Here is a 24,448-nt window from a genome sequence, read left to right as displayed (position 1 = left end):
TCTGGGTGTCTTATCTAATAATGTTAAAACGAGGTCCGTAACCTAGGTGTATTTTTTGACTCAGAGTTGTCTTTTGATGCTCAGGTGACTAAAGTGGTGAAGTCCTGCTTTGTCCAAGTGAGACATATAACCAAGATCAGGTCATCCTCAAACTTGACTATTGCAACACACTAGTCATCCAACAACTTTGCAGCCTTTGTTGTCCGGGCACCTCAGTAGTGGAACTTGTCTTTTAAATCTCTTGTTAAGACTCACTTGTTTCTTATGGCTTTTTCTTAGCCGACGGAATGTTTTGGATTTAATTTACTTTTATTCTTTGTCTTTACTGTTACTCACTTTGTAACTTTGTTTTGAAAGGTGCTATATAAAATTTATATTATTATTATTATTTTTATTATTATTGTTGTTGTTATTATTAGGTCCGAGCATGAGAGTTCCAGGGCCAATGGTCCCTGGCACTAAAAGTGCCAGGCCCAATTGTATTTCTAGGAATTATTATTATAATTGCTAAGATTATTGTTATTAGGGCATACTTTAACGAACTTGTCCTAGACTATTAATCTGATCCACTTCAAACTTGGACAACATATAAAGAAGACCTTCACGATGAAAAGTTGCTCAAAGCTTGAGTTTTATTCGAACGGTGTGGCCATTATGGGGTGACGAATTTCGATTTTTTTTGCCATGAAACAGGCAGTGGTTTGTAACACGACTGTACATGTTCCAATCTCAACCAAACTTCATATGTATGATAAGGGTCCCACCCTGAACACATCTATATGACAATATTCAGTTATTGTCACAGCGCCACCTACTGGCAAACGGAAATGGCATGTTTTACGCATTGATTTACTCCAGCCAACAGGTTGAGTACATCCACTTCAAGATAAGATAGACAAGAGTCCAGGCCTGAACACATCCACATCCCCAATATCGCCACCTACTGGCAACAGGAAGTCAGCCTTCTGTGACAAACATCATCTGATTTACATCGAATTTACATGGTGTAGTCTACACATTATATCCAGCAAGCGTTATTAGTGTGCCACATAGTGGAAACAGAAAGTAATATTTAAATAGGAAGTTTCTGTAAGTTCAGTTTGCTCGCTCTACCACCACAGCCGCCCCTAATCTAAAGACCTTTCTGATGCTAAATTGCAAAGCTTTTTATGTTTTCTCAAGCAGTGTTGCCATGGCGATGTGGCAAATTCTGGGTTCCAAAATTAGTAACAGTGCTACCTGGTTCCAAAATAAGTAGCAGTGCTAACTGGTTCCAAAATTAGTAACAGTACCACCTTGTTCCAGAATTAGTAACAGCGCTACCTCGCTACCTCAGCTCCACATCGTCAGATCTTTTTTACATGTTTGATAAGAGTCCCAGCCTGAAAATATTTACATGCCAATATTCAGACATAGTCATAGCGCCACCTACTGGCAACAGGAAGTTACAGGCCCTATACTGTTACTGTTAACCAGATCCACCTCAAACTTGATGATGCTTAATATTGAACCTTGTGAGTTTTCATCAAAAACTGTTGCCATGATGGCTCATTATTCGCCATGAAACAGGAAGTTGTTGTAAATTGTGAGTGTACATTGTCCGATCTGCCCAAAATTTCACGTTTGATAAGAGTCCCGGCCTGAGGACTTCTACATGTCAGTATTGAATTATAGTCATAGTGCCAACAGGAAGCACTACTAGCAACAGGAAGCCAGCCACGTGTGACAAACATCATATGAACTACATGAAATTTACACTGTGTGTCTGCACTTACTATACAGCAACATCTGATGATGTGCCAGACGGGGTCGCCATGGCAGAAGTGTGATGCCATGCCTAAAAGGAAGTGGTAATAACTCAGCATTCAGTCAGGAACACTATCATCATAGATTTAACCATTTATCACCACAAATGGAAATACAGTTATGCTTGGTGCTGAACGCTCCGCTCTTAGATGCTTCCTGGATGAGCCAAGCAGCAAGCTAAGCCAAAACAACCCCCACCCCCAAAATGACGGAACCCAACGCCAAGCCAGATAACGTTCATGCTGAGCATCAGCCAGACTATGGAAAAATCTATGTGTAGCAGCAAGCCTGCTGCAGACCTCAGAAATGTTTTATCTTAAGAATAAGGATGCAAGCATACATCCTGAAAGAGGCCACCCTACAGCTATGTGAAATATCTATGTGTACGAACAAGCTTACTGCAGACCTCAGAAGTGTATTATCTTGAGAATAAAGATGCAAGAATCCATCCTGAAAGAGGTCATAACATGGCCAAACATCAGCGAACCATTTATCGTTGTAGACCACCACAAAACCTATGGAAGGAGTCGCGCCTACAAAAATGTTTTGAATGAACAATACCCCTTTGCCGAAAACGATTTGTGGTACTCATAAAGTGCCCCCGGAAGACATTGCCAGATCATATATGATAATCAGCTAATAAGTGTCCAGTTCCGATCCACGTTCTGGATAAACTTCCCATGAGCTATCTCTGTAGACACCAAAGGCAATGTTAAACTCAGCCATGGTCAGATTTTTCAAATCAACATCATTGCCTGCAAGGATTGATTACTTAGCTGAGGAGAATTGCAGCAGTAGGTGGAAAGAATGGCTCTCCTGTTGAAGCTCTGGCGGAGACTGCAGTTCCCAGCGTTCAGTGCGGCGTGATGTCAATTGGGAGTTCCCCATAGGGGAAGTCACAAATGCCAAAAACGTGTACCTCAAAGGTACGTGCATGCGCACGTGGTCTATTACATATCGGCTCATGACTCAAGTTGTCTTCAAGCAATCCTGATTAAACTCAGTGAAGACATCCCGCACTATGTCCTGAACATAAACACCAATTTTTCTTCACATTCAATAAACTGGGGGCAAATAGCACTTTGAGTGTGCAATAATTGAAATGCTGCATACATTGTAATGGTGAAACAAGTTTGTGACTGGTCTTACTCTGTTAAACAGAATTAAACTAGCTGAAGTGACTTTGCTTGCTCAGCTTTGTGAAGCCTGCTGCTTGCAGCTTTAATATTGGGTCATTACAACTACTTCCTTCTGTTGTCCGCAAAAAGGCTTGAACCTGGAATGGCCGCTTGCAGCTATATTTATTTATTTCTAATTTAGGTGAACCAATCTTTTAAAAACTGCAGTAGCAGTCAGATGTTTTCAACTGTGTGTGAGGCTTTTACACCTGTTGGGATTCAGGTAGGGCAGGTTTGGTTATTAGCAGAAATATCAAAGATATTAATGAATATTAATACAATTCTTAATATTATCAACATTATTAATATAGATTAATAATTATGGGGCACCACCCTGGGATCAGGGACCAATAACCAAATGTGAAAAACAGTCTCAAAGGTGGCTGTCCACCTAAATAGTGCCTTCCTATTGTCTGTTATTTGTTTCTCAGTCAAGCCTCTTAGTGAAGGCTTTGGCCTTTCCAGGTAGGCCTGTCTTTGTCCCTCACACGTGGTGAGGCTAGGCAAGGCCCAACACACCACAAGTCTATCAGGACTTGGATTTAAAATCATTTAAACCACCAAAATGAAAATGCACACACAAACATGTTTAGCTCAATTGAGCACAGCTAACCAAAGCTGTGAAACTGAATGAGCTCAATAAAGAAAAGCAGGCCAGGTAAATTCTATTCTTTATAGACACACTTTCCAACAGATGATCAGCATGTTTGTTATACTGTATTAAACCTGTTCTGTAATAATCCAACAATGAGTCAGACATACTGTGAACAGCTGGAAGACCATTCACAACACAAGAAAAAAAAAATGAACACTGACATTCACCTAATTTTGAAAACCACTAATTTCACTTGCACTGTTTTTCAACTTTGATTTGACTACAGTAAATATCACTGAATGGGAAGAATCTGTCAATAGAATATGTTTTATAGTGGCATAAAAATTGTTGCAGAAATGTATAGCTAATTAATTGATCAATATAGTAGTCATTTTAAGAACTGCTAAATCATTTAAAGTAATTTTTCAAAAAAAAGGAAAAAAACATTTTAGGTTCCAGCTTCTCCAGTGTGAGATGTTCAAGTTTTTCTCTGTCCCATATCATAATAAACAGTTTGTTAACTGTTGATCAGATAAAATAAGCAACTCAAAGACAAAACCTTGGGCTCTGGGAATTGCAATGCTATGACCATTTATTCTTATTCTCTGACATTTTATAGACTGAACAAATAATACACTAACCAAAATCCACAATGAAAATAATTATAAGCTGCAGCAGCTTATGACTATTTTCACGTTTGGTTCTTGTAAAATTGAAACGTTCTTGAAAATAAACCTACATTAATCTGGTGTAACACTAATTGCTGTATAACCTGTATACGACAGTATTTATGACACGTTAATACTTACTAATTGATATGTTCTGATACTTTCAACGGAAGCCTGTGGCTGCATGTATTAAAATGAAATCATGTAACCAGTTGAAATTTTATTTTCCTTTTGTGTGTGCATGACATACAGAAAAATGAAAAAGCTCTTACATCCAGCTCACACTCATACAGAGTGTCGTCCAGCAGGGTGACTTTGATCTGCATGGTCTTGGGCCGCCGTGGAGCTCTGGGAGCTTTGGCTTCCTCCTCTGCCGACTTCTCCTCCTTCTCTCCCTTACTGCCTCCTTCAGGACTGGACTCCTTCTCCTTCTCCTCCTCCTTTTCCTTCTCCTTGTCCTCCTTCTCCAGGGCAGCTTCCTCTCCTTTCTCCTTGTCGTTCTCTTTGTCCTTTCCACCCTCCTCCTGCTCAGCTTCTTTCTTCTCTACCTGGACAGCCTGAGACAGACACTTGTGATTTAGTCTTGACTATAGGTAGTTTTACCACTAGAGACATCAATCTGTTTACAATCAAGTTAAACTGGCGCAGTGGAGTGAATACATACATACAGTATGTGTGTCTCAATGGTAATTTTAGCAGTGGTTGTTATGTAAATATGGACAGTAGAAATCACATCAAAACAATGTTATGAATCTTGCATAAGGTTCATGATACAAGAGGTGCTGCAGCTCCAACTAATTAATCAGTTTGTGCCTGAATTTCAAGCATCAATTTTGTCAAATGTTGTTGAAAAAATGTGGAAATATATATATATATATATATATGTATATGTATATGTGCTTACTGACATAGCTACACTTGGGAGTAAGATTACGTATGCATCTTGGAGAGAAGGATGGGTGGTTAGCGGCACAGACACATGAAATATCTAAGTGACAAGGAGGTATAATAGTCACAAGACATTAAAACACTTGAGGGAACTAATGAAAAGCCATAAATGACAACCACTGCAGGGTTTCCCTTATACTCTGTCTATGCAGGAGGTATTTCAGCTAAATTTTTCAGTTATCCATCTCATGTAGTACGACAGAACATATACACTTCTATTTCAATCAACATTTTACGTGAGTTACCGTGAGCAGAAAGATATTTTTAAGCTTCAAGTATATTCGCTTCTGTAATAAGTGTGTAACACAGTGATTGTGTGTTGGGCTCTCTGAATGTATCCATTGTGACACACACTGACTGAAGGACTGAAGCTGCTGCTGCTGTGCTGCCAACATGCTGTTTTTACTACGCAGTCTATGGTGCAGTAGATCTGTTGAAACATGTGGTTGGAGATGGAGCAAAAGAGCACACTGCTGTAGAGTAACACTGCATGAAAGTGGAAAGCAAACTATTGATAATCATGTTGCACTTACAACGACTGAACCAACTGGACTTATTTTGCCCAAGTTTTAATTTTGGCCACATACATATTCATTTGGTTACTTCTGGTTGACAGGAGGATATACACCTATAGCAGATAGAGTAATGCCCCTTTCAGACCTGCACCCCGTTACGTTAATCTGATGGCAATTGATTAACTCATGTCTAAATAGGTTGGATGTTACTAGGTTGGACCTGAAACATTTCCATATCACTTTCAACATGACAAGTCTGAACTGAAAGCCAACCGATTAACAGAAACACTGCTGCAGCACAAGGTGAAACATGCAGAAAGAGAGAGAGAGTGAGAAATCGGTGTCTTACATTATCGCCTTCTAAGATTACTGCTATAAATTCAGTATCTCAATCTTCATCTCTTATACACAAAGAAAATAAAACTAGTTTAATAAACTATGAAACACTGTAAAAGCCAGTTTCAAGTTGCTGAGGAGAAAAAATTCCCCTCACCATGCGACCGGGGCAGAAGAAGTAAAAAAAAACATGTAATATTCTCACTAGTCTCTCCTTATATTATTTAGAAATTAAACAAGAGTCCCAATTTAACATCCTGTCATTCAATGCTTGTGCTCTAATAGCATCAAATGATGCAAAAATATATTAGTGGATTCACTGTGAGAAGCGGGGGCAAGCCTCCCTCATTTTGATGACAGTCATTAAGGCTTCAACTATGGAAGTGTATAAGGGACTATATTAAAATGATAATGTAAACTTGAAAATGAAAATGTAATTCCACAATAGCATTCTAATTTTCCACATACAGTGGTGTGAAAAAGTGTTTGCCCCCTTCCTGATTTCTTTTTTCTTTGCATGTTTGTCACACTTAAATGTTTCAGATCAAACAAATTTAAATATTAGTCAAAGATAACACAAGTAAACACAGTTTTTAAATGAAGGTTGTTATTATTAAGGGAAAACAAAATCCAAACCTACATGGCCCTGTTGTGGTAGTTTAGGTGTTGTCACTTCCTATTTTATTTTGTAGTTTGTTCCTTCCCTGGTGTATCTTGTGGTTTTACTTCCTGTCTTTGTTTTCAGCTCCAGTTTTGATTGTTGGTCCTTCCTTGATTGTTTGCACCTGTGTCTCGTTGTCTCACCTCCCCTAGGGTATTTAATCTGTGTCTCTGTCTTTGTTCAGTGTTGCGTCATTGTTGTTACACATGGTGTTGTTCCTGCCTTGAGTTTTGTTCCTGTCTAAGTGAGTGTTCCTGACCTTTGTGTGTGTCGCCGTTTGGTGCACGTTTTGTTCTACCTGGTTCCAGTGCCCAGTTCCCTGTTTTTTTTACAGTAAGTTTTGTTTTGGATTCTTTGTCTCCCGTGGACCTTGGTTGGATTCCAGTCGCTGGGCGCCCTGCTGGATCGCAGCAGCCCCTTGTCCCTGGACTCTTTCATGGAGTTTTTGCTAGATAGCAGCAGCCCCCAGTCCCTGGGCGCCCTGCTGGATCGCATCAGCCCCCAGTTTCTGGACTCTTTGCTGGATCGCAGCAGCCCCCAGTCCCTGGGCACCCTGTTGGATCGCAGCAGCCCCCAGTCCCTGGACTCTTTGCTGGATCGCAGTCGCCTCCTTTCCCGGCTGGATCGCAGCAGCACCAACTCCTTGCCGCCGCTGGATCACAGTCGCTTCCTTTACTGGCTGGATTGCAGCAGCACCAATCCCTTGCCATCACTGGATCGCAATCGCCCTTTTCCCCAGCTAGATCGTAGCAGCACCAATCCCTTGTCACCGCTGGATCGCAGCCGCCTCCTGTCCCGGTTGGATCGCAGCACGCCGAAGAATTCTCTGCTGGATTGCAGCAGTATCCTCCTCTTCTGCCGGAGTGGCAGGCTCCGGGTTCCCGGACACCACTGGTTCTGCCAGTCTCTCCATCACCGGCTTACTGTCCTGCTGTCCTGTTGCCGGGCCCTGATCTGGTTCTCCGGCCTCCAGGAGGGTTTAGTCTTCGCGGCCAGCCTCCAGAGGGGTTCTGCCTTCACCGCCGGCCTCCAGAGGGGTTCCGCCTTCGCTGCCAGTCTCCAGAAGGCCTCAGTGTTCACCACCGGTCTACAGAAGGTCTCCGGCCGCCGCCGGCCTCCTGTGACTCTCCGTCTTCGCCGCCGGCCTCCTGTGACCTTTCTCCTGTGCCACCAGCATTCCGCCAGGCCTCCAGATGGTGTCAATCTTCGTCACAGACCTCAAGAGATCAGCTCCGCACCTGTCCAGCCCCTGGGCCATCCGCCCGAGGTCCTCAGCTCCGCACATGCCCAGCCCCCGGGCCGTCCGCCCGAGGTCCTCAGCTCCGCACATGTCCAGCCCCCAGGCCTTTTTAAGGTCATGCCACAGCATCTCAATAGGATTCATGTCAGGACTTTGAAGAAGAAGAAAATGAAGACTTTGGAATTTCCTAGTCAGCCATTTAGAGGTGGACTTGCTGGTGTGTTTTGAATCATTGTCCTGCTGCAGAAACCAAGTTCGCTTCAGCTTGAGGTCACGAACAGATGGCTGGACATTCTCCTTCAGGAATTTTTGGTAGACAGCAGAATTCATGGTTCCATTTATCACAGCAAGTCTTCCAAGTCCTGAAGCAGCAAAACAGACCATCACACTACCACCACCATATTTTACTGTTGGTATGATGTTCTTTTTCTGAAATGTGGTGTTACTTTTACGCCAGATGTAATGAGACACACACCTTCCAAAAAGGACAAACTTTTGTCTGGTCAGTCCACAGTATTTTCCCAAAAGTCTTGGGGATCATCAAGATCTTTTCTGGCAAAAATAAGGTAAGCCTTAATGTTCTTTTTGCTCAGCAGTGGTTTTCATCTTGGAACTCTGCCATGCAGGCCATTTTTGCCCTGTCTCTTTCTTATGGTGGAGTCATAAACACTGACCTTAACTGAGGCAAGAGAGGCCTGCAGTTATTTGAATGTTGTGGGGTCTTTTGTGACCTCTTGGGGTGCGCTCTTGGGGTAATTTTGGTCGGCCGGCCACTCCTGGGAAGATTCAACGCTGTTCCATGTTTTCTCACTGTGGTTCGCTGGAGTCCCAAAGCTTTAGAAATGGCTTTTTAACCTTTCCCAGACTGACAGATCTCAATTACTTTCTTTCTCATTTGTTCCTGAATGTCTTTGGATCTCGGCATGATGTCTAGGTTTTGAAGATCTTTTGGTCTACTTCACTTTGTCAGGCAGGTCCTATTTAAGTGACTTCTTGATTGAGAACAGGTGTGGCAGTAATCAGGCCTGGGTGTGGCTAGAGAAATTTAACTCAGGTGTGATAACTTTTTCCAACTTTTAACTTTCCATTTTCTTCCAAACTTGAGTAACTTGTTTGTAAGTGTAATTTAAACTATGCTCTTTACGAAAATGAGGGTAGAAAGTGTTTTGGTACTTTTTTTGGAACTTCTTCTTCTGCTACTCGGTCGGGGCACCGCTGCAGATCTGCTGTTTGGCCGCATTGTTTACACCAGGAAACAGCTGATCGCGCTGAAGCCGAGCAGCATGGCGCCCAGGACTACTGATGTCCCCACTGAGATCTGGAGGAGGACACACCGAGGATGCAGAGGTGGAACGAAGCGGCGAGGGAAGAGAGAGGGGTGCAGACAAAAGAGACTTGAAGAGAAGAGAAGAATAAGAGATTTAAGCCGTGTCTGCCTTCTCACGTAATGGGCAACGTGAGATCGCTGGCGAATAAAATGGACGAGCTAACGGCGTTGGCCCAGAGTCAGACGGAGTTTCGTGAGAGTAGTTCTTCTGTGCTTCTCAGAGACATGGCTACACCGGGATATCCCGGACCATAACGTTTCCATCGATGGCTTTCAGACTGTTCGGGCCGACAGGGATCACACCGGGAGCGGTAAGCGGAAAGGTGGCGGGCTTGCTGTTCTGGTTAACAACAGATGGTGTAACCCTGGTCACGTTACCATCAAGCGGAGTATCTGTAGCCCTAGTTGTCCTACTAGAGAGGAGAGGACACTGGACCTGCTGTATGCTAACGTTAATGATGCATACAGCTCTTCCCCCCTGCCCCCTCTGGGTAGGTCAGACCACAACCTGGTTTACCTTAAACCCTGCTATGTGCCTCTGGTTAAAAAGCAGCCCGCGACCACAAGGACAGTGAGGAGATGGTCAGGGGAGGCCTACGAGACACTGCAGGAATGTTTTGAGGTGACAAACTGGGATGTACTCTGTGAGCCTCATGGAGAGGACATTGACGGGCTCACTGAGTGCATTACTGGCTACATTAACTTCTGTGTGGACTGCAATGTCCCAATCAAGATGGTCCATTGTTATCCAAATAACAAACCGTGGGTAACAAAGAACATCAAGGACATCCTGAATGCCAAGAGGAGGGCCTTTATTGATGGCAATAGGGAGGAGGTGAGGGCTATCCAGGGCTATCCGACCTGAAGGTGAAAATCAGGGAGGCCAAGGAGAAGTACAGGAGGAAGCTGGAGCGGAAACTCGAGCAGAACAACATGAGAGAGGTCAGGAGCGGCATGAAGACCATCACATTGTTTCAGACCGACTGGCAGCAGAGGAGTTGAAGGCAGCTTGGACAGGGCCAACAAACTTAATCTGTTCTGTTCTGTAATGACTCCCCCCCTTCCCCCACCTGTAACTTCTGCTGTGTGCCTGACTGCTGACCAGGTGAGAGGACAGCTGATGAAACTCCACTCAAACAAGGCTTCAGGCCCCGATGGCGTTAGCCCCGGGGTGCTAAAAGCCGCATCCCAGTGGCTCCAAGGACTACAGACCGATGGCACTGACCTCCCACATAATGAAGACCCTGGAGAGACTAGTGCTGGAACAGTTGCGGCCCATGGTCAGACCCCTCCTGGACCCCCTTCAGTTCGCCTACCAGCCCCAACTGGGAGTTGAGGACGCCATCATCTTCCTGGTTAACCGCATCCACACCCACCTGGACAAGCCGGCAAGCACGGTGAGGATCATGTTTTATGACTTCTCCAGTGCTTTCAACACCATTCGGCCAGCCCTGCTGGTGCCCCCCTTGTGTCCTGGATTGTGGACTACCTGACTGGCAGACCACAGCACGTGCGCCTGCAGCACTGTGTGTCAGACAGCATGGTCAGCAACACTGGGGCCTCTCAGGGGACTGTCCTCTCTCCCTTCCTCTTCACCATCTACACCACGGACTTCAGTCCTGCCACCTTCATGAAGTTTTCTGATGACTCTGCTGTGGTGGGATGTATCAGCGGTGGTGATGAGTCAGGGCTGTGAGTAACTTTGTCTCATGGTGTGAGCAGAACCATCTGCAGCTCAATGCGATAAGTCTAAGGAGCTGATTGGGGATCTACGGAGGGCCAAGCTGTTTACAGGAAGGGCCAGAGCCGCCTCTATTTTCTGAAAAGGCTGAGGTCCTTCAACATCTGCCGGACAATGCTGAAGATGTTTTATGAGTCTGTGGTGGCCAGTGCTATCCTGTATGCTGTTGCATGCTGGGGCAGCAGGTTGAAGGTAGCGGACGCCAACAGACTCAACAAACTGATCTGTAAGGCCAGTGACATTGTGGGGGTGGAGCAGGACTCTCTGGCGGTGGTGTCAGAGAGGAGGATGCTGGCCAAACTACATGCCATCTTGGACAGTGTCTCCCACCCACTCCATGATGTGCTGGTCAAGCAAAGGAGCACCTTCAGCGAAAGACTCATCCCCCCAAAAGCACCACAGAGCGTGCCTGTGGCCATCAAACTCTTTAACTCCTCCCTGTAGGTGTCTGGTCTGTATGACCCTAGGTCACTAAACTGGACATTGATCATTACATCTCTGCCATACTTGAATAATTGTGCAATATTCTGTGTATTACTCCTGCAATATTTAGTTTTCCCATGTTAGTTTTTCCTATTTATTGATATTAAATACCTCCATTACTGCTGTGCAATATCTTAATAATCTCAATAAGCTACACTTAACTCGACAGTACATGCACCACTGCTTATTACTTATTTTATTACATTGTATTATCATCATCAACCGGTAAACCCACTTGGTACTTCACACTTATTTTATCTTATACTTATACCCACCTGGTACTTCATTTATTTTCTGACCTGTTTTTATAGTGGTTTTTATAGTGTATTGTATTATATTTTTTGCTAGTACTTTCTCCTGTGTGCACTGACGTAAAGGCGAGCTGCTGTAACAAAGAGTTTCCCTTCAGGGATCAATAAAGTATTTCTGATTCTGATAAACCCTAGTTATGTTAACAGGTGGGGCAATCACTTTTTCACACAGGGCCATGTACAGTAGGTTTGGATTTTGTTTTCCCTTAATAATAACAACCTTCATTTAAAAAGTGCATTTTGTGTTTACTTGTTATCTTTGACTAATATTTAAATTTGTTTGATCTGAAACATTTAAGTGTGACAAACATGCAAAAAAATTAAAATCAGGAAGGGGGCAAACACTTTTTCACACAACTTTATTTTTTATTTGAGTAAAAATTTAAATTAAAATGCAATTATCCAATTTGCATTTTAATTTCCACATAGCCGTATAGGTGTTCTATGACCATATTAAAATGAAAATGGAAAAGCTGTTTTACATTTAATTTTCAAAGTCGTACCCCGCTGTACAGTGGACAATATTCAATGTTAATTCAAATTTGAAAATGCAACATGAACAATGTAACCTGATTGTCCATTTATGCTAGCCATATTTAAGTCAAAATGAAACTGCAATGTTCTAACAATTTGAAAATGAACACTACTATTGGGCCTCACCACAACGTGTGGAGAACAAAGACAGAGGCCTGTATGTGTAACAAAAAGCCTGGACTAGGAGAAATGGCACCAAACCCCCTTAGGTCCGTTAATTCACACCTGTGTGCGAATTCTAGTTAAATCCAAACCCTGGATTCCTACTGGACGAGCTGCTACAGGAGTGCCGGAAACCCCGGTGCATCGGTCATGACGTCATCACCCCTATAAAGGCGGAGCACACTGGGTGCTCGCCGTCTTTCCACTGCAACTCCGTTGCTACAGGAGACAAAATCACGTGAACTTTAAACTCCCTAGGTGAAGTTTTAACTAGCTGGATGAGTATCCAACTGTTTTGTGTTTGCGGAATACATTTTGGATCCTGAAAGAGATTATTATATGCTACATAACAATCCTTTACCTGCAGAAGGAAGATTCGGATTTGTCATGGTTTCGGGTATTCTGTTATTTCCTTTTTATTCTGGTAAGGGTTCTCAGTCTTGTGTCTTGTGTAGTTTTACCTCCTCCTTATTGGTTCCACGGGTGTCTCGATGTCTCCCCTACCTGAGTGTATTTAGTCTGTGTTCTTCCTTTGTTCTGTCAGATCGTCGTTGTACGTGTGTTAAGCTTCCCGACCCTGGTGTTCTATGTGATTGGATTTATGCTCTTGTTTCTCGTGTACCTTTGTTTATGGACTTTTGGATTTCGCCAGCTCCCTGTTGGACTTCTTTGCCTTTTTTGACTGCTTACCTGGTTGTGATCCAGTGTGTATCAGTACCACGCCGCTGTGCTGTTTACATGTGTTAGTTTTAGCCACTATGGCTAAAACTAAAACCACGGCATTTGAGATCTCTTGTACTTTGCCTTGTGCACACAAGGTTTTTTTCCTACCTCTCCTTCTACTAACACACACACACACACACACACACACACACACTTCACGTACATCTCACCTGACCTAGATGGCGTGGTAGCCTAGCTATGTCCCACGCCATCTTGAAGACATGCAAATTGCGTCCTCCATTTTGGTTCTCACCCCTTTGTTTGAGTTTGGGTGGGCCTGTCCACCATTTTGGATCTGTGAGTGACAACCACCCACGTGGTCACGTCCGCCATCTTCCTCGCTTCCCCTCTCTATTGTCTTTCTATCTCCACACACACACACACACACACACACACTCCCTACATGCTTGCTTATTGTGTTTAGAGTAGATGGTTTGTTGGCTGAAGTTATTGATTATTAATCAGTGCTAAAGTTAAATAAATTCTATTGTACTTTTAAAGAGCAGTTGCCTGTGGTTATTTTGTGTATATGTTGCAATAACAGCTGGTTGTGACGGTCAGTGCTCGGATTCACCCTTCACTGTCCACCTTATTTAAGAGTACTTTAAATATCGGCATTTCTAAGTGGACAGCCATCTTTTGAGACTGTTTTTCACGTTTGGTTATTGGTCCCTGATCCCTGGGTGGTGCCGTAATTATTAATCCATATTGAGATTTTTTTATAATATTCATAATTTTATTAATATTCATAAATGTCTTTGATATTTTGCTAATAACCAAACCTGCCGTACCTGTATCCTAACACTGCATTTCACATTTCATTTTCAAAGACTTAACCTGCTGTACAGTGGACAATATTCAAATGTTAATTCAAATTTGAAAATTAAAATACGAAATAAAACAATGCAGCTTAATTTTCCATTTGTGGAAGAATTATTTAAGTCAAACTAAAATGCATTTTTCTAACAATTTTGAAAATGAGAACTGCATTTGACATTTCATTTTAAAGGGGACACAGGACGCGGAAGTGCCCCGAAGCTCTGCCTGCTTCCTTTTAATTGGGCTGTTCAGACAGAGCGCGGCGCTGAGCTCCGCCGTCAGCTTGCGCTCAGCAGCAATAGTTTGGGCGTTTGGTCTATTTGTTTTGCAAGCAAATCTGGCAAGAATATACACTGATAATCTATTATAAACTATATAAATTGATATTGTAAAGCGCTTTGAGTGGTCAGAAGACTAGAAAGGCGCTATATAAGTATATAAGTACAGTCCATTTACCATATTATATATGATATAACTGATCTAATTCTGATAAATAATATCCCATGCTTGCCAACCCCCCCCGATAAAATATCAAAATCTGCCCAACCACTATATTTATTAGAAATAGTATCACTGCTGATTGTGACTGTGTTTTTTAAATTCCACATATTTGTCAGTTGTCTCTAAACAGAGAGCGAGAGAGACAAGCAGACACACACAAGCCGATCCTTTTAACTTCATCGTTGCAGAAGAAGCGACGCCCCAACGAAACACATAAAAAGCTTTAAGTTAATGTGCTTCTGGTGTGAACAGCCAGGCTACTGCTCGTGTTTCTGGGGGGCGCTCACTGATTACCACAGACGCAGAAAGTAGGGGTGCTGAGGGGGCTGCACCCCCTAAAACCAGGCATTATAAAAACCATCAAATGATAAAAAAGTGTGATGCAGACAGCACACACAGAGAGAGACAGAGAGAGAGGGAAAAAATTAGAGAAAATTAGAATGCTATTGTTGAATTACATTTTCATTTCCAAGTTTACATCATCATTTTAATATAGTCCCTTTTACGCTTCCATATTCAACAGCAAAATATGTTTTAAAATCCATCAGTGATGCAACCTGTGAGAGAACAGAAAACATTTTTAACTCACCGCTGGGCTCTCTTTCTCTCTCTCTCTCATGTCTGAAGAAAACCGCAAGGAACATTAACGTATACAGTGGCTTGCAAAAGTATTCATACCCCTTGAACTTTTCCACATTTCACGTTACAATCACAAACGTCAATGTATTTTGTTGGGATTTCATGTGATAGACCAACACAAAGTGGCGCATAATTGTGAAGTGGAAGGAAAATGATACATGGTTTTCAAATTTTTTTACAAATAAAACTGAAAAGTGTGGTGTGCAAAAGTATTTAGCCCCCCCGAGTCAATACTTTGTAGAACCACCTTTCGCTGCAATTACAGCTGCAAGTCTTTTGAGGTATGTCTCTACCAGCTTTGCACATCTAGAGACTGAAGTTTTTGCCCATTCTTCTTTGCAAAATAACTCAAGCTCAGTCAGATTGGATGGAGAGCATCTGTGAACTGCAATTTTCAAGTCTTGCCACAGATTCTCAATGGGATTTAGGTCTGGACTTTGACTGAGCAATTCTAACACATGAATATGCTTTGATCTAAACTATTCCATCGTAGCTCTGGCTGTATGTTGGGAAGGTGAACCTCCACCGCAGTCTCAAGTCTTTTGTTGAACAGGTTTTCTTCCGAGATTGCCCTGTATTTGGCTCCATCCATCTTCCCATCAACTCTGACCAGCTTCCCTGTCCCTGCTGAAGAAAAGCATCCCCACAGCATGATGCTGCCACCCCCATGTTTCACAGTGGGGATGGTGTGTTCAGGGTGATATGCAGTGTTAGTTTTCCATCACACATAGCGTCTTGCTTTTTGGCCAAATACTTCAATTTTGGTCTCATCTGACCAGAGCACCTTCTTCCACATGTTTGCTGCCCCCCCCCACAAGGCTTTTGGCAAACCGCAAAAGGGACTCCTTATGGGTTTTTTTCAACAATGGCTTTCTTCTTGCCACTCTTCCATAAAGGCCGGATTTGTGGAGTCCACGACTAATAGGTGTCCTGTGGACAGATTCTCCCACCTGAGCCCAGAGTGACCATGGGCCTCTTGGCTGCTTCTCTGATCAATGCTCCCCTTGCCCGGCCTGTAAATTTAGCTTGGGATATTTTTTTATAACCTAACCCTGCTTTAAACTTCTCCACAACTTTATCCCTGACCTGTCTGGTGTGTTCCTTGGCCTTCATGGTGCTGTTTGTTCACTAATGTTCTCTAACAAACCTCTGATGCCTTCACAGAACAGCTGTATTTATACTGAGATTAGATTACACACATGTGGACTCTATTTACTAATTAGGTGACTTCTGAAAGCAATTGGATGCACTGGATTTTATTTAGGGGTATCAGAGTAAAGGCAGCTGAATACTTTTGCACACCACACTTTTTATTTGTAAAACACCATGTATAATTTTCCTTCCACTTCACAATAATGCGCCACTTTGTGTTGGTCTATCACATGAAATCCCAATAAAATACATTGACGTTTGTGGTTGTAATGTGAAAAAATGTGGAAAAGTTCAAGGGGTATGCATACTTTTGCAAGCCACTGTAAGTCACATTCATGTCTGAATGTTAACGAGTCATTACTTTAACAGCTTCAGCAATGTAACGTATTTCATGTCTGACAAGAGCTTTAGATGTACTGTTGACACAGATACACAACATGAAGGCTGACCTGAGCCTCAGCACTGCTCACTGAGTGCTGGTCCAGGGCGACCTCTCCCTCTGTCCTGAGTTCAGGTTCAGGGTCAGCTATGGGGGCTTTAGCTTCTTCGTCTTCCTTGTCCTCCTTCTCTCCTGCCTCACTCTCACACTGCGAGCGCCTCTTCAGGAAGGAGGAGAAGAGGCGGGAGAGGCCTCGACCAGCAGAATTGCGGTTGCGTGGCCGGATCTGCTCCTCCTCTGGTGAGGGCGGCCTGGCGTCCTGGCCGGCTTCCTCCTGCTGCCTCGGCTTCTTCTGGTGACTCTCCGCCTCGTCTGTTGTCATGGCAACAGCTTTTGGGATAGATGACAAGTTCAAGTTGAAAAACAGAAACAACCCTGTATTTGTGCTAATCCAGATCAGATAAAGAAACAGATCACATGTTAATACCAGGTGGAAATGGGGTCTTTGACTGCTATATTATTTCATTAATTACCTTTGTGTATATGCCCAGCTTAGAGGCTGGGAAGAGTTGAACAAAAGACAGAGAACAATGATGCTGATTAAATGGTGAGCAACGATATTAAATCGCAGAAAACTGAACATTAGAGTATATTTTCAACTCAACTGTGTGAGTGAGCAAGGAGTAACATTTTAATTTTATGCTTTCAATTTTAACTTTTGCTTTAAGGGGGTACTCCAGTGATTTAGTAATACACTTCCATAAAGGAAGGATTGGAGGATTCACACACAACAAATTAAAAAGAGAATTGTCAAAATCAAAGCAGCGGAGGCCGAGATATCCTGACTTATGTCCGTAGTGTGGGTCAAGCTCCAAAAACACTGGTTCTACATTTCCCATAATTCAACTTAATAGCATCTTTCCTCAACCCATCCTTTTATGGTAAACACCCATGTCTTTCAAATTTCATGCCTCCACAGTTTGTACCACTACCCATTAAAAATCTGAACAGCTTCAATGTGCCTTGGTATTGAGTCTACGGCTAAGTCTAGAACTCTACTGGAGGGATGGAACACCACTCTTCCAAAAGACATTCCCTCATTTGGTGTTTTGATGATGGTGGTGCCCAAAATGGTGGTGTAGCCCAAAATCTCCCATAGGTGTTCAAATGGGTTGAGATCTGGTGACTGTGAAGGCCATAGCATATGATTCACATGATTTTCATGCTCATCAAACCATTCAGTAAGCCCTATGGATGGGGGCATTGCCATCCTGGAAGAGACCACTCCCTTCAGGATAGAAATGTTTCACTATTGCTGGATGCCAGCAAAATGCCCCATAACAGAGCCACCGGATCCCGTCACTGTTGGGGTCAAGCATTCAGGCCTGTACCGCTCTCTTGGTGTACACCACACATGCACTCGCCCACGTGCCGAGAATATGGTGAAGGATGACTCATCTGACCATATCACTTTTTTCCACATCCCTGTACACCACTGCCTGTGGTTTTTGCACCACTGAACTCTCAAATGTGCATCCATCCTTGTAATAAGGGGTTTAGGCTTTCCCTCAAGTGACCGAGGCCTTCAATGAGCTCATCCAGATGCCAGGTGATGTGAGTCAGCTGTCCAAGTCACTGCTCTTTGTGGTGTTGATGTCCAATAGGACGATCGATACCATGGAGGTAAATGAAGAAAGAAAATAGCTCTTCACTCAGAAATCCAGAGCTCTGGAGAACATCTCACCCACGAAGGCTTTACTAGAGCAACACATTAAGTGGGCCATCTATCAGGCCAATGTCTGTAGCAACGCTTTAGTACCTGACCCTGAGCTGCCAGGTCCTTCTGATTGGGACTGACTGAAGGAAGCACCAGGATGGCAGCCACTGTGGACCACCCTTCCAAAAGGGTCACAGAGCTGCTACAAACATATCCAATGTGGCTGCAGGAAAGGGTGTACTACGCGCTACAGGTGCAAAAAAAGCACTGCCCTTTGCTCATGCTCAGGAGACTGCTAGCAGGGCTGCCAACTCTCTGACCATGAGACTCACGCAATTGACACTTTACACACGCTCTCACGTCACACGTCCATTGTCTCATGCAGTGTAAAACAAATGTATAACTGAAAACGCGAATTAACTCCGCCCAGCTGATGCAAAGAGAAGGGTCATTTATAGTCAGATATAATCAGTTTGGATAGTTTGGTTCATTAGACAGGACCTAAGCATATATTTGAAATTCTTAAGTGAGGTAGACTGAAATGCAATTTGAATATAACTGTTCCATAGCTGAGCCTGAGGGAGTTGTAACCATTTGACATGTCTCGTATTAAAGTTATGTACATCCCAGTTAGGCTGGAAAAATATTTTACAAGGCATGGGAAACGAAGTAGGCTGAAGCAATCATTTTTAAATAAAAATACAAGTTTGGTATATATTTATATTAAAAATTGATAGACTATTGAGCTGATTGAAGAGAGGGCTGAGTGTTCAGCCCTGCTGCTAAACCTAGCAATTCAGCAAAACCTTTTTTGTAAAATATAAAGTTTACAAAGAGTGGGATTAGTAGCTCCCCAAATGATATTGCAATAGATATGGTAAGGATAGATTAACTACATTTCAGTCTTCATCACCAAATGGAATTGGCTCAGTTAAGATGTCAGTAACTAAGCAAGTAGGGAACTTTGATTAAAGGTATGTGATAACAAGTGGTCGTAGGCTAAATGGCGGGAGACTGATGACAACTGAGCAAATTCAAAGATGAAGACTGTGGGATGCATTTGAAAGTTCTGGAAAAAGCTAATAAGTGAACCTTGAGTTATGCTTTTTTAAAACAACTGCTCCCAAGGTAAAGAATAAACTTTAAGGCTCAGAATAAGTAAAACACTAAAAGAATGTAAGTCCTTAAAGATCCCCTCCAAACATGTTATTATTGTTGTTGTTCTTGTTGTTGTTATTATTATCATTAGTATTATTATTATCATCATTATTATTATTAAAGAAGGTTTTATTTATATAGCGCCAATTCATAACAGAAGTTATCTCATTGCACTTTTCCAACAGAGCAGGTCTAGACTGTACTCTTTATAATATTATTTACAGAGACCCAACAAATTCCACCATGATCAAGCATTTGACAACAGTGGCAAGAAAAACCTTCCTTTTAACAGGCAGAAACCTTGGTGGGCGGCCATCCGCCGCTGCCGTGTTAGGTTTTGAGAGAGAGAGAGAGAGAGAGAGAGAAGAAGGGGGGTAGGGGAGAGGGAAGCACAATGCAAATTCCACCTATAATTTTAAAATAGTAATAATGTAACTGTAGTGGTAATATTAAAAAAGTAATAATAATAGGAATGATAGTCATAGGAATAATAATGACAATAATAGTAAAAAGGCCAATAACAACAACTGTAGTAGCAGTTGTTGAGCAGGAACATGGGGCAGCAGGTGGCCCACAACCACAGATCCAGTCTCTGCAGCTCAGGAGGCAGAAATACCTGCTGAAAGCGACAGAAGGACAGAGGAGAGAAACGAGAAAGCACAAAACTACAGGAGATCGAAGATGTCGATGTCATGCAGTAATGAGATGAAAATGCATACAGAGAGCAAGAGAAGGAGAGAGGAAAGAGGTGCATCATGGGAAGTCTTCTGGCAGTCTAGGCCTATAGCAGCATAACTAAGGGATGGTTCAGGGCTCACCCAAGCCAGCCCTAACTATAAGCTTTATCAAAGAGGAAAGTCTTAAGCCTACTCTTAAATGTGGAGATGGGGTCTGCCTCCCGAACCCAAACTGGGACCTGATTCCACAGGAGAGGAGCTTGTTAACTGAAGGCTCTGGCTCCCATTGTACTTTTGGAGACTCTAGGAACCACAAGTAACCCTGCATCCTGGGAGCACAGTGTTCTAGTGGGGTAATAAGGTATTATGAGCTGGTTAAGATATGATGGTGCCTAACCATTAAGAGCTTTATAGGTGAGGAGAAGGATTTTCAATTCTATTCTGGATTTTACAGGGAACCAGTGCAGAGAAGCTTATATTGGAGAAACATGATCTCTGTTCCTAGTTCTTGTCAGTATACGTGCTGCAGCATTCTCGATCAAGTGGAGACTCTTAAGGGACTTATTCGGGCAGCCGGATAATAAGGAATTGCAGTAGTAGAAGTAACAAATGCATGGACTAGTTTTTCGGCATCATTTTGAGACAAGATGTGCCTGATCTTTGCAATGTTAAAGAAGACAGTCCTTGAATTTTGTTTCATGTGGGGGTTAAAGGATAAATCCTGATCAAAGATAACTACTTTTCATATGGTTTTTCCACAAAAAGGTTACTTTGTAAAAAAAAATCCTAAAATTACATTTGTTCTATCTTCCTCATTGAAAAATCCATAAAGATGCAAATATTTTCATTCCAAAAGTTTAACTGCTGGAAACAACCTGTCTCCTGAAATGTCTATTCCAGTGCAGTGCACTGGAGGCTGCAAATTGCCACATCACTCTTGTGTAGGTTACATACTGGACTGAGATCAGCTTCCGAACTATTTGTGATGTCATTAAGTCCTGCTCATACACACACATATTAAACTTGATTTAAGGTGAGCACAGAGAACCTTTCCTCCTTCAGCAGATGTATGTGAAGTCCTGTTGCACTTACTCCCATCCTCATGAAGTGCTTCGAACGGCTAGTCATGCACCACATCAAGTCTGCCCTCCCCCCCTCCCTGGACCCATTCCAGTTTGCATATCGGTCCAACCGGTCGACCGATGATGCCATCTCAACTACCCTCCACTCAGCACTCACACATCTAGAGAAAAAGGACTCATACGTCAGAATGCTGTTCATAGACTTCAGTTCAGCATTCAACACAATCATCCCTCAACAGCTCATTCACAAACTGGTCAAGCTGGGGCTCAACACCTCGCTGTGCAACTGGCTGTTGGACTTTCTGACTGGAAGACCTCAGGCAGTACGTGTCGGCAGCAACACATCCAGCATCATCACACTGAACACTGGGGCCCCCCAAGGATGTGTGCTGAGCCCCCTCCTTTTCACTCTGCTGACACACGACTGCACACCGTCACTCAACTCTAACCTCTTCATTAAGTTTGCGGATGACACGACTGTGGTGGGTCTCATTAGCAACAGAGATGAGACAAACTACAGGAGCGAGGTGAGCCGCCTGGCCGGGTGGTGCAGTGACAACAGTCTCTCTCTGAACGTGGAGAAGACGAAGGAGATTGTTGTCGACTTCAGGAGAGTGCACACTCAGCATGTTCCTCTGACCATCAACGGTGCGACTGTGGAGAGAGTGAGCAGCACCAAGTTCCTGGGTGTGCACATCACAGAGGACCTCTCCTGGACCGACAACACTGCAGCACTGGCAAAGAAATCACAGCAGCGTCTCTACTTCCTCCGCAAACTGAGGAGAGCCAGAGCCCCACCCCCCATCATGTACACCTTCTACAGAGGCACCATCGAGAGCATTCTGACTAGCTGCATCACTGTGTGGTATGGCGCCTGCAACGCGTCCTGCCGGAAGACTCTGCAACGCACAGTGAGAGCAGCTGAGAAGATCATTGGTGTCTCTCTCCCCTCCCTCCAGGACATTTATGGAACCCGTCTCACTCGCAAAGCCCTCTGCATTGCAGGTGATCCCACACACCCGTCACACAGCTTCTTCAGTCTGCTACCATCAGGGAGGAGACTGCGGAGTCTCCAGGCCAGGACCAACAGACTGAAGGACAGCTTCATCCATCAGGCTGTCAGGAAGCTGAACTCGCTCCCAAACTTGCCCCCCCGTCCCTCTTCTGCCCCAGGCACCACTGAACTATGAACCCCCCCCCCAGATCCCACATCCCCAGGACCTTCCACTGACATACGATGTCATGCACCAGTCACTTTGTGTAGCATTGGTCTGCTCACTACCTCACTACCTACTATTATGTCTCTTTTTTGTATTCCCTTATTGTATAGTTTTAGCTTATATTTTATATTTGATCTAGATTTTAGGCTCTACTGTTAGTGTTATCTGTATGCACCGGGGGTCTGAGAGTAACGCAATTTCGATTCTCTGTATGTATGTAATGTACGTGTGGAAGAATTGACAATAAAGCAGACTTGACTTGACTTGACTTGAAAACAGCATACTGATGTCAAACACTGCACATGCAGCATCCTGCACAGTGAAGCAGTGATGTCAAGGAACAATAAGCAAAACACATTTTTGAGTGAGTAAGCTGTAACCCTGCAGGCAGCCAATCATACAAGTAAGTGAGCACTGTGCTGACTGTATTTCACAAGTAGCAAAATCCTTTCTGCATAGCAAGTGCACAACCATATCAGCAGCCTAGCTGTCTCTCCTTTATCCTTAACAGATTTTTCAAACATAATGTGTTTATTAAAAACCATCCAGCTAAACATGATCACAGCATGTGACAGACTGTTCTTTCATCACTACATCAAGCATGTACAAACTTCCATCATTGAAAAAGCACATAAAAATAGACTTGGAATGGAATTTCTACAATCACCTCCGTCATATTACACTATGACCATTAAAAAATGTCCAGAATTCCATGCCACTCTGAGCTGTAGGGTCAGTTATTTCACCTTGTCAAAACAAGTCAGTTTCATATATACAGCCCAATTCGGGTAAGGAAAAACTCCACACAAACAAAAACTTTTTCTGTGGGAAATATAAAAGAAACCTTGGGTTTCTCACTAGTGTCTCTGTTGCGAAATAGTTAAAAACTACTGTCTCACTTTCACTAAACTCCAGGGACCACTGGGATTCTCACCCGTCTGAGAAAACATGCATCATCTTGTCTGCCTGTCATCATCCCCTCACACCAGCAACAGCACTTGGCTTGTGGTTAATGTGGCCAAATGAGAGCTCGCTGCTCACATTTATATTCTAACGCCTCCACACAGCCACTTCATTGCAGCAGTGAACGTGGGCGCCAGCGCAAGCTGCATCAGCTGGCAGCTGAAACACCACAACAGTCAGAAATGTTGTCAAAATTAAAGAGAGACAGCAACGTATGAAAATCTGGGCAACAACAATCTGCTTTAAAATAAAAATTTCTAGTGAAGAGGTGATCACTTTTTCATGTAGCTGCCGGTAGGCTGGTGTCTTTCGAAATGTTTTAAATATCGGGAGTAATACAATACCTGAGTACTGATACCAAAACTATACTTTTTACTTACTTTCAGTGGTAGAAAAAGTGTATGTAAATATCAGAAAAATGTACACAAAGTATCAAAAGTCAAAGTACTCATTCTACAATAAAATGCTCCCTGTCAGTGCTTTACTATTACATATGATGTTTTTGGATTAATATTACTGCTGCATTACTGTGTATGTTGCATTTTACTGCTGTGGATATTTAAGTTTGTGCTAATTGTAACTACTTTATATACTGTTGGGTAGTTTAATTTACAGCAAAGGATTATGGTCTATAAAATGAGTGTTGCTGTCCTGTAAGAACCACATATCTCTAAAAAGTCAACTTTTCATGAGCTCTGAAAAACAGTTTTTTGATGATGCATTTCCAGCTGATCCGGGGTGGGGGGTTAAGAATTTCTCAACCCATAGTTAATCATTCACTTTATCAGAAACATCCACATTTAAAATCACCAAATTTGGAGAAACCAAATGTAGTGGAGTAAAAAGTTCAATATTTGACTCTGAGATGTAGTGGAGCAGAATATAAAGTAACATAAAACGGAAATACTCAAGT

The 24,448-nt window shown here is 43.0% G+C and overlaps 1 protein-coding gene across 12 annotated transcripts in view; it reads right to left on the bottom strand.

Annotated features, from left to right (window-relative positions):
- Positions 1-24,448, bottom strand: part of epb41a (erythrocyte membrane protein band 4.1a) — a 157,972-nt gene that overhangs the window by 67,138 nt on the left and 66,386 nt on the right. For 11 of the 12 annotated variants that reach the window (XM_044170557.1, XM_044170567.1, XM_044170558.1 and 8 more), the window contains exons 2-3: positions 16,789-17,108; positions 4,520-4,804 (exon numbers count right to left, since the gene is read on the bottom strand). In XM_044170557.1, the coding sequence (XP_044026492.1) occupies positions 4,520-4,804; positions 16,789-17,108 (605 nt within the window). The remainder of the gene's footprint in view (positions 1-4,519; positions 4,805-16,788; positions 17,109-24,448) is intronic. The other variant, XM_044170568.1, reaches the window with a different exon arrangement.

This window comes from Siniperca chuatsi, linkage group LG17 (assembly GCF_020085105.1).
Source record: "Siniperca chuatsi isolate FFG_IHB_CAS linkage group LG17, ASM2008510v1, whole genome shotgun sequence".
NCBI classification, from domain to species: domain Eukaryota; kingdom Metazoa; phylum Chordata; class Actinopteri; order Centrarchiformes; family Sinipercidae; genus Siniperca; species Siniperca chuatsi.
This window is presented reverse-complemented; position numbering and strand designations above follow the sequence as displayed.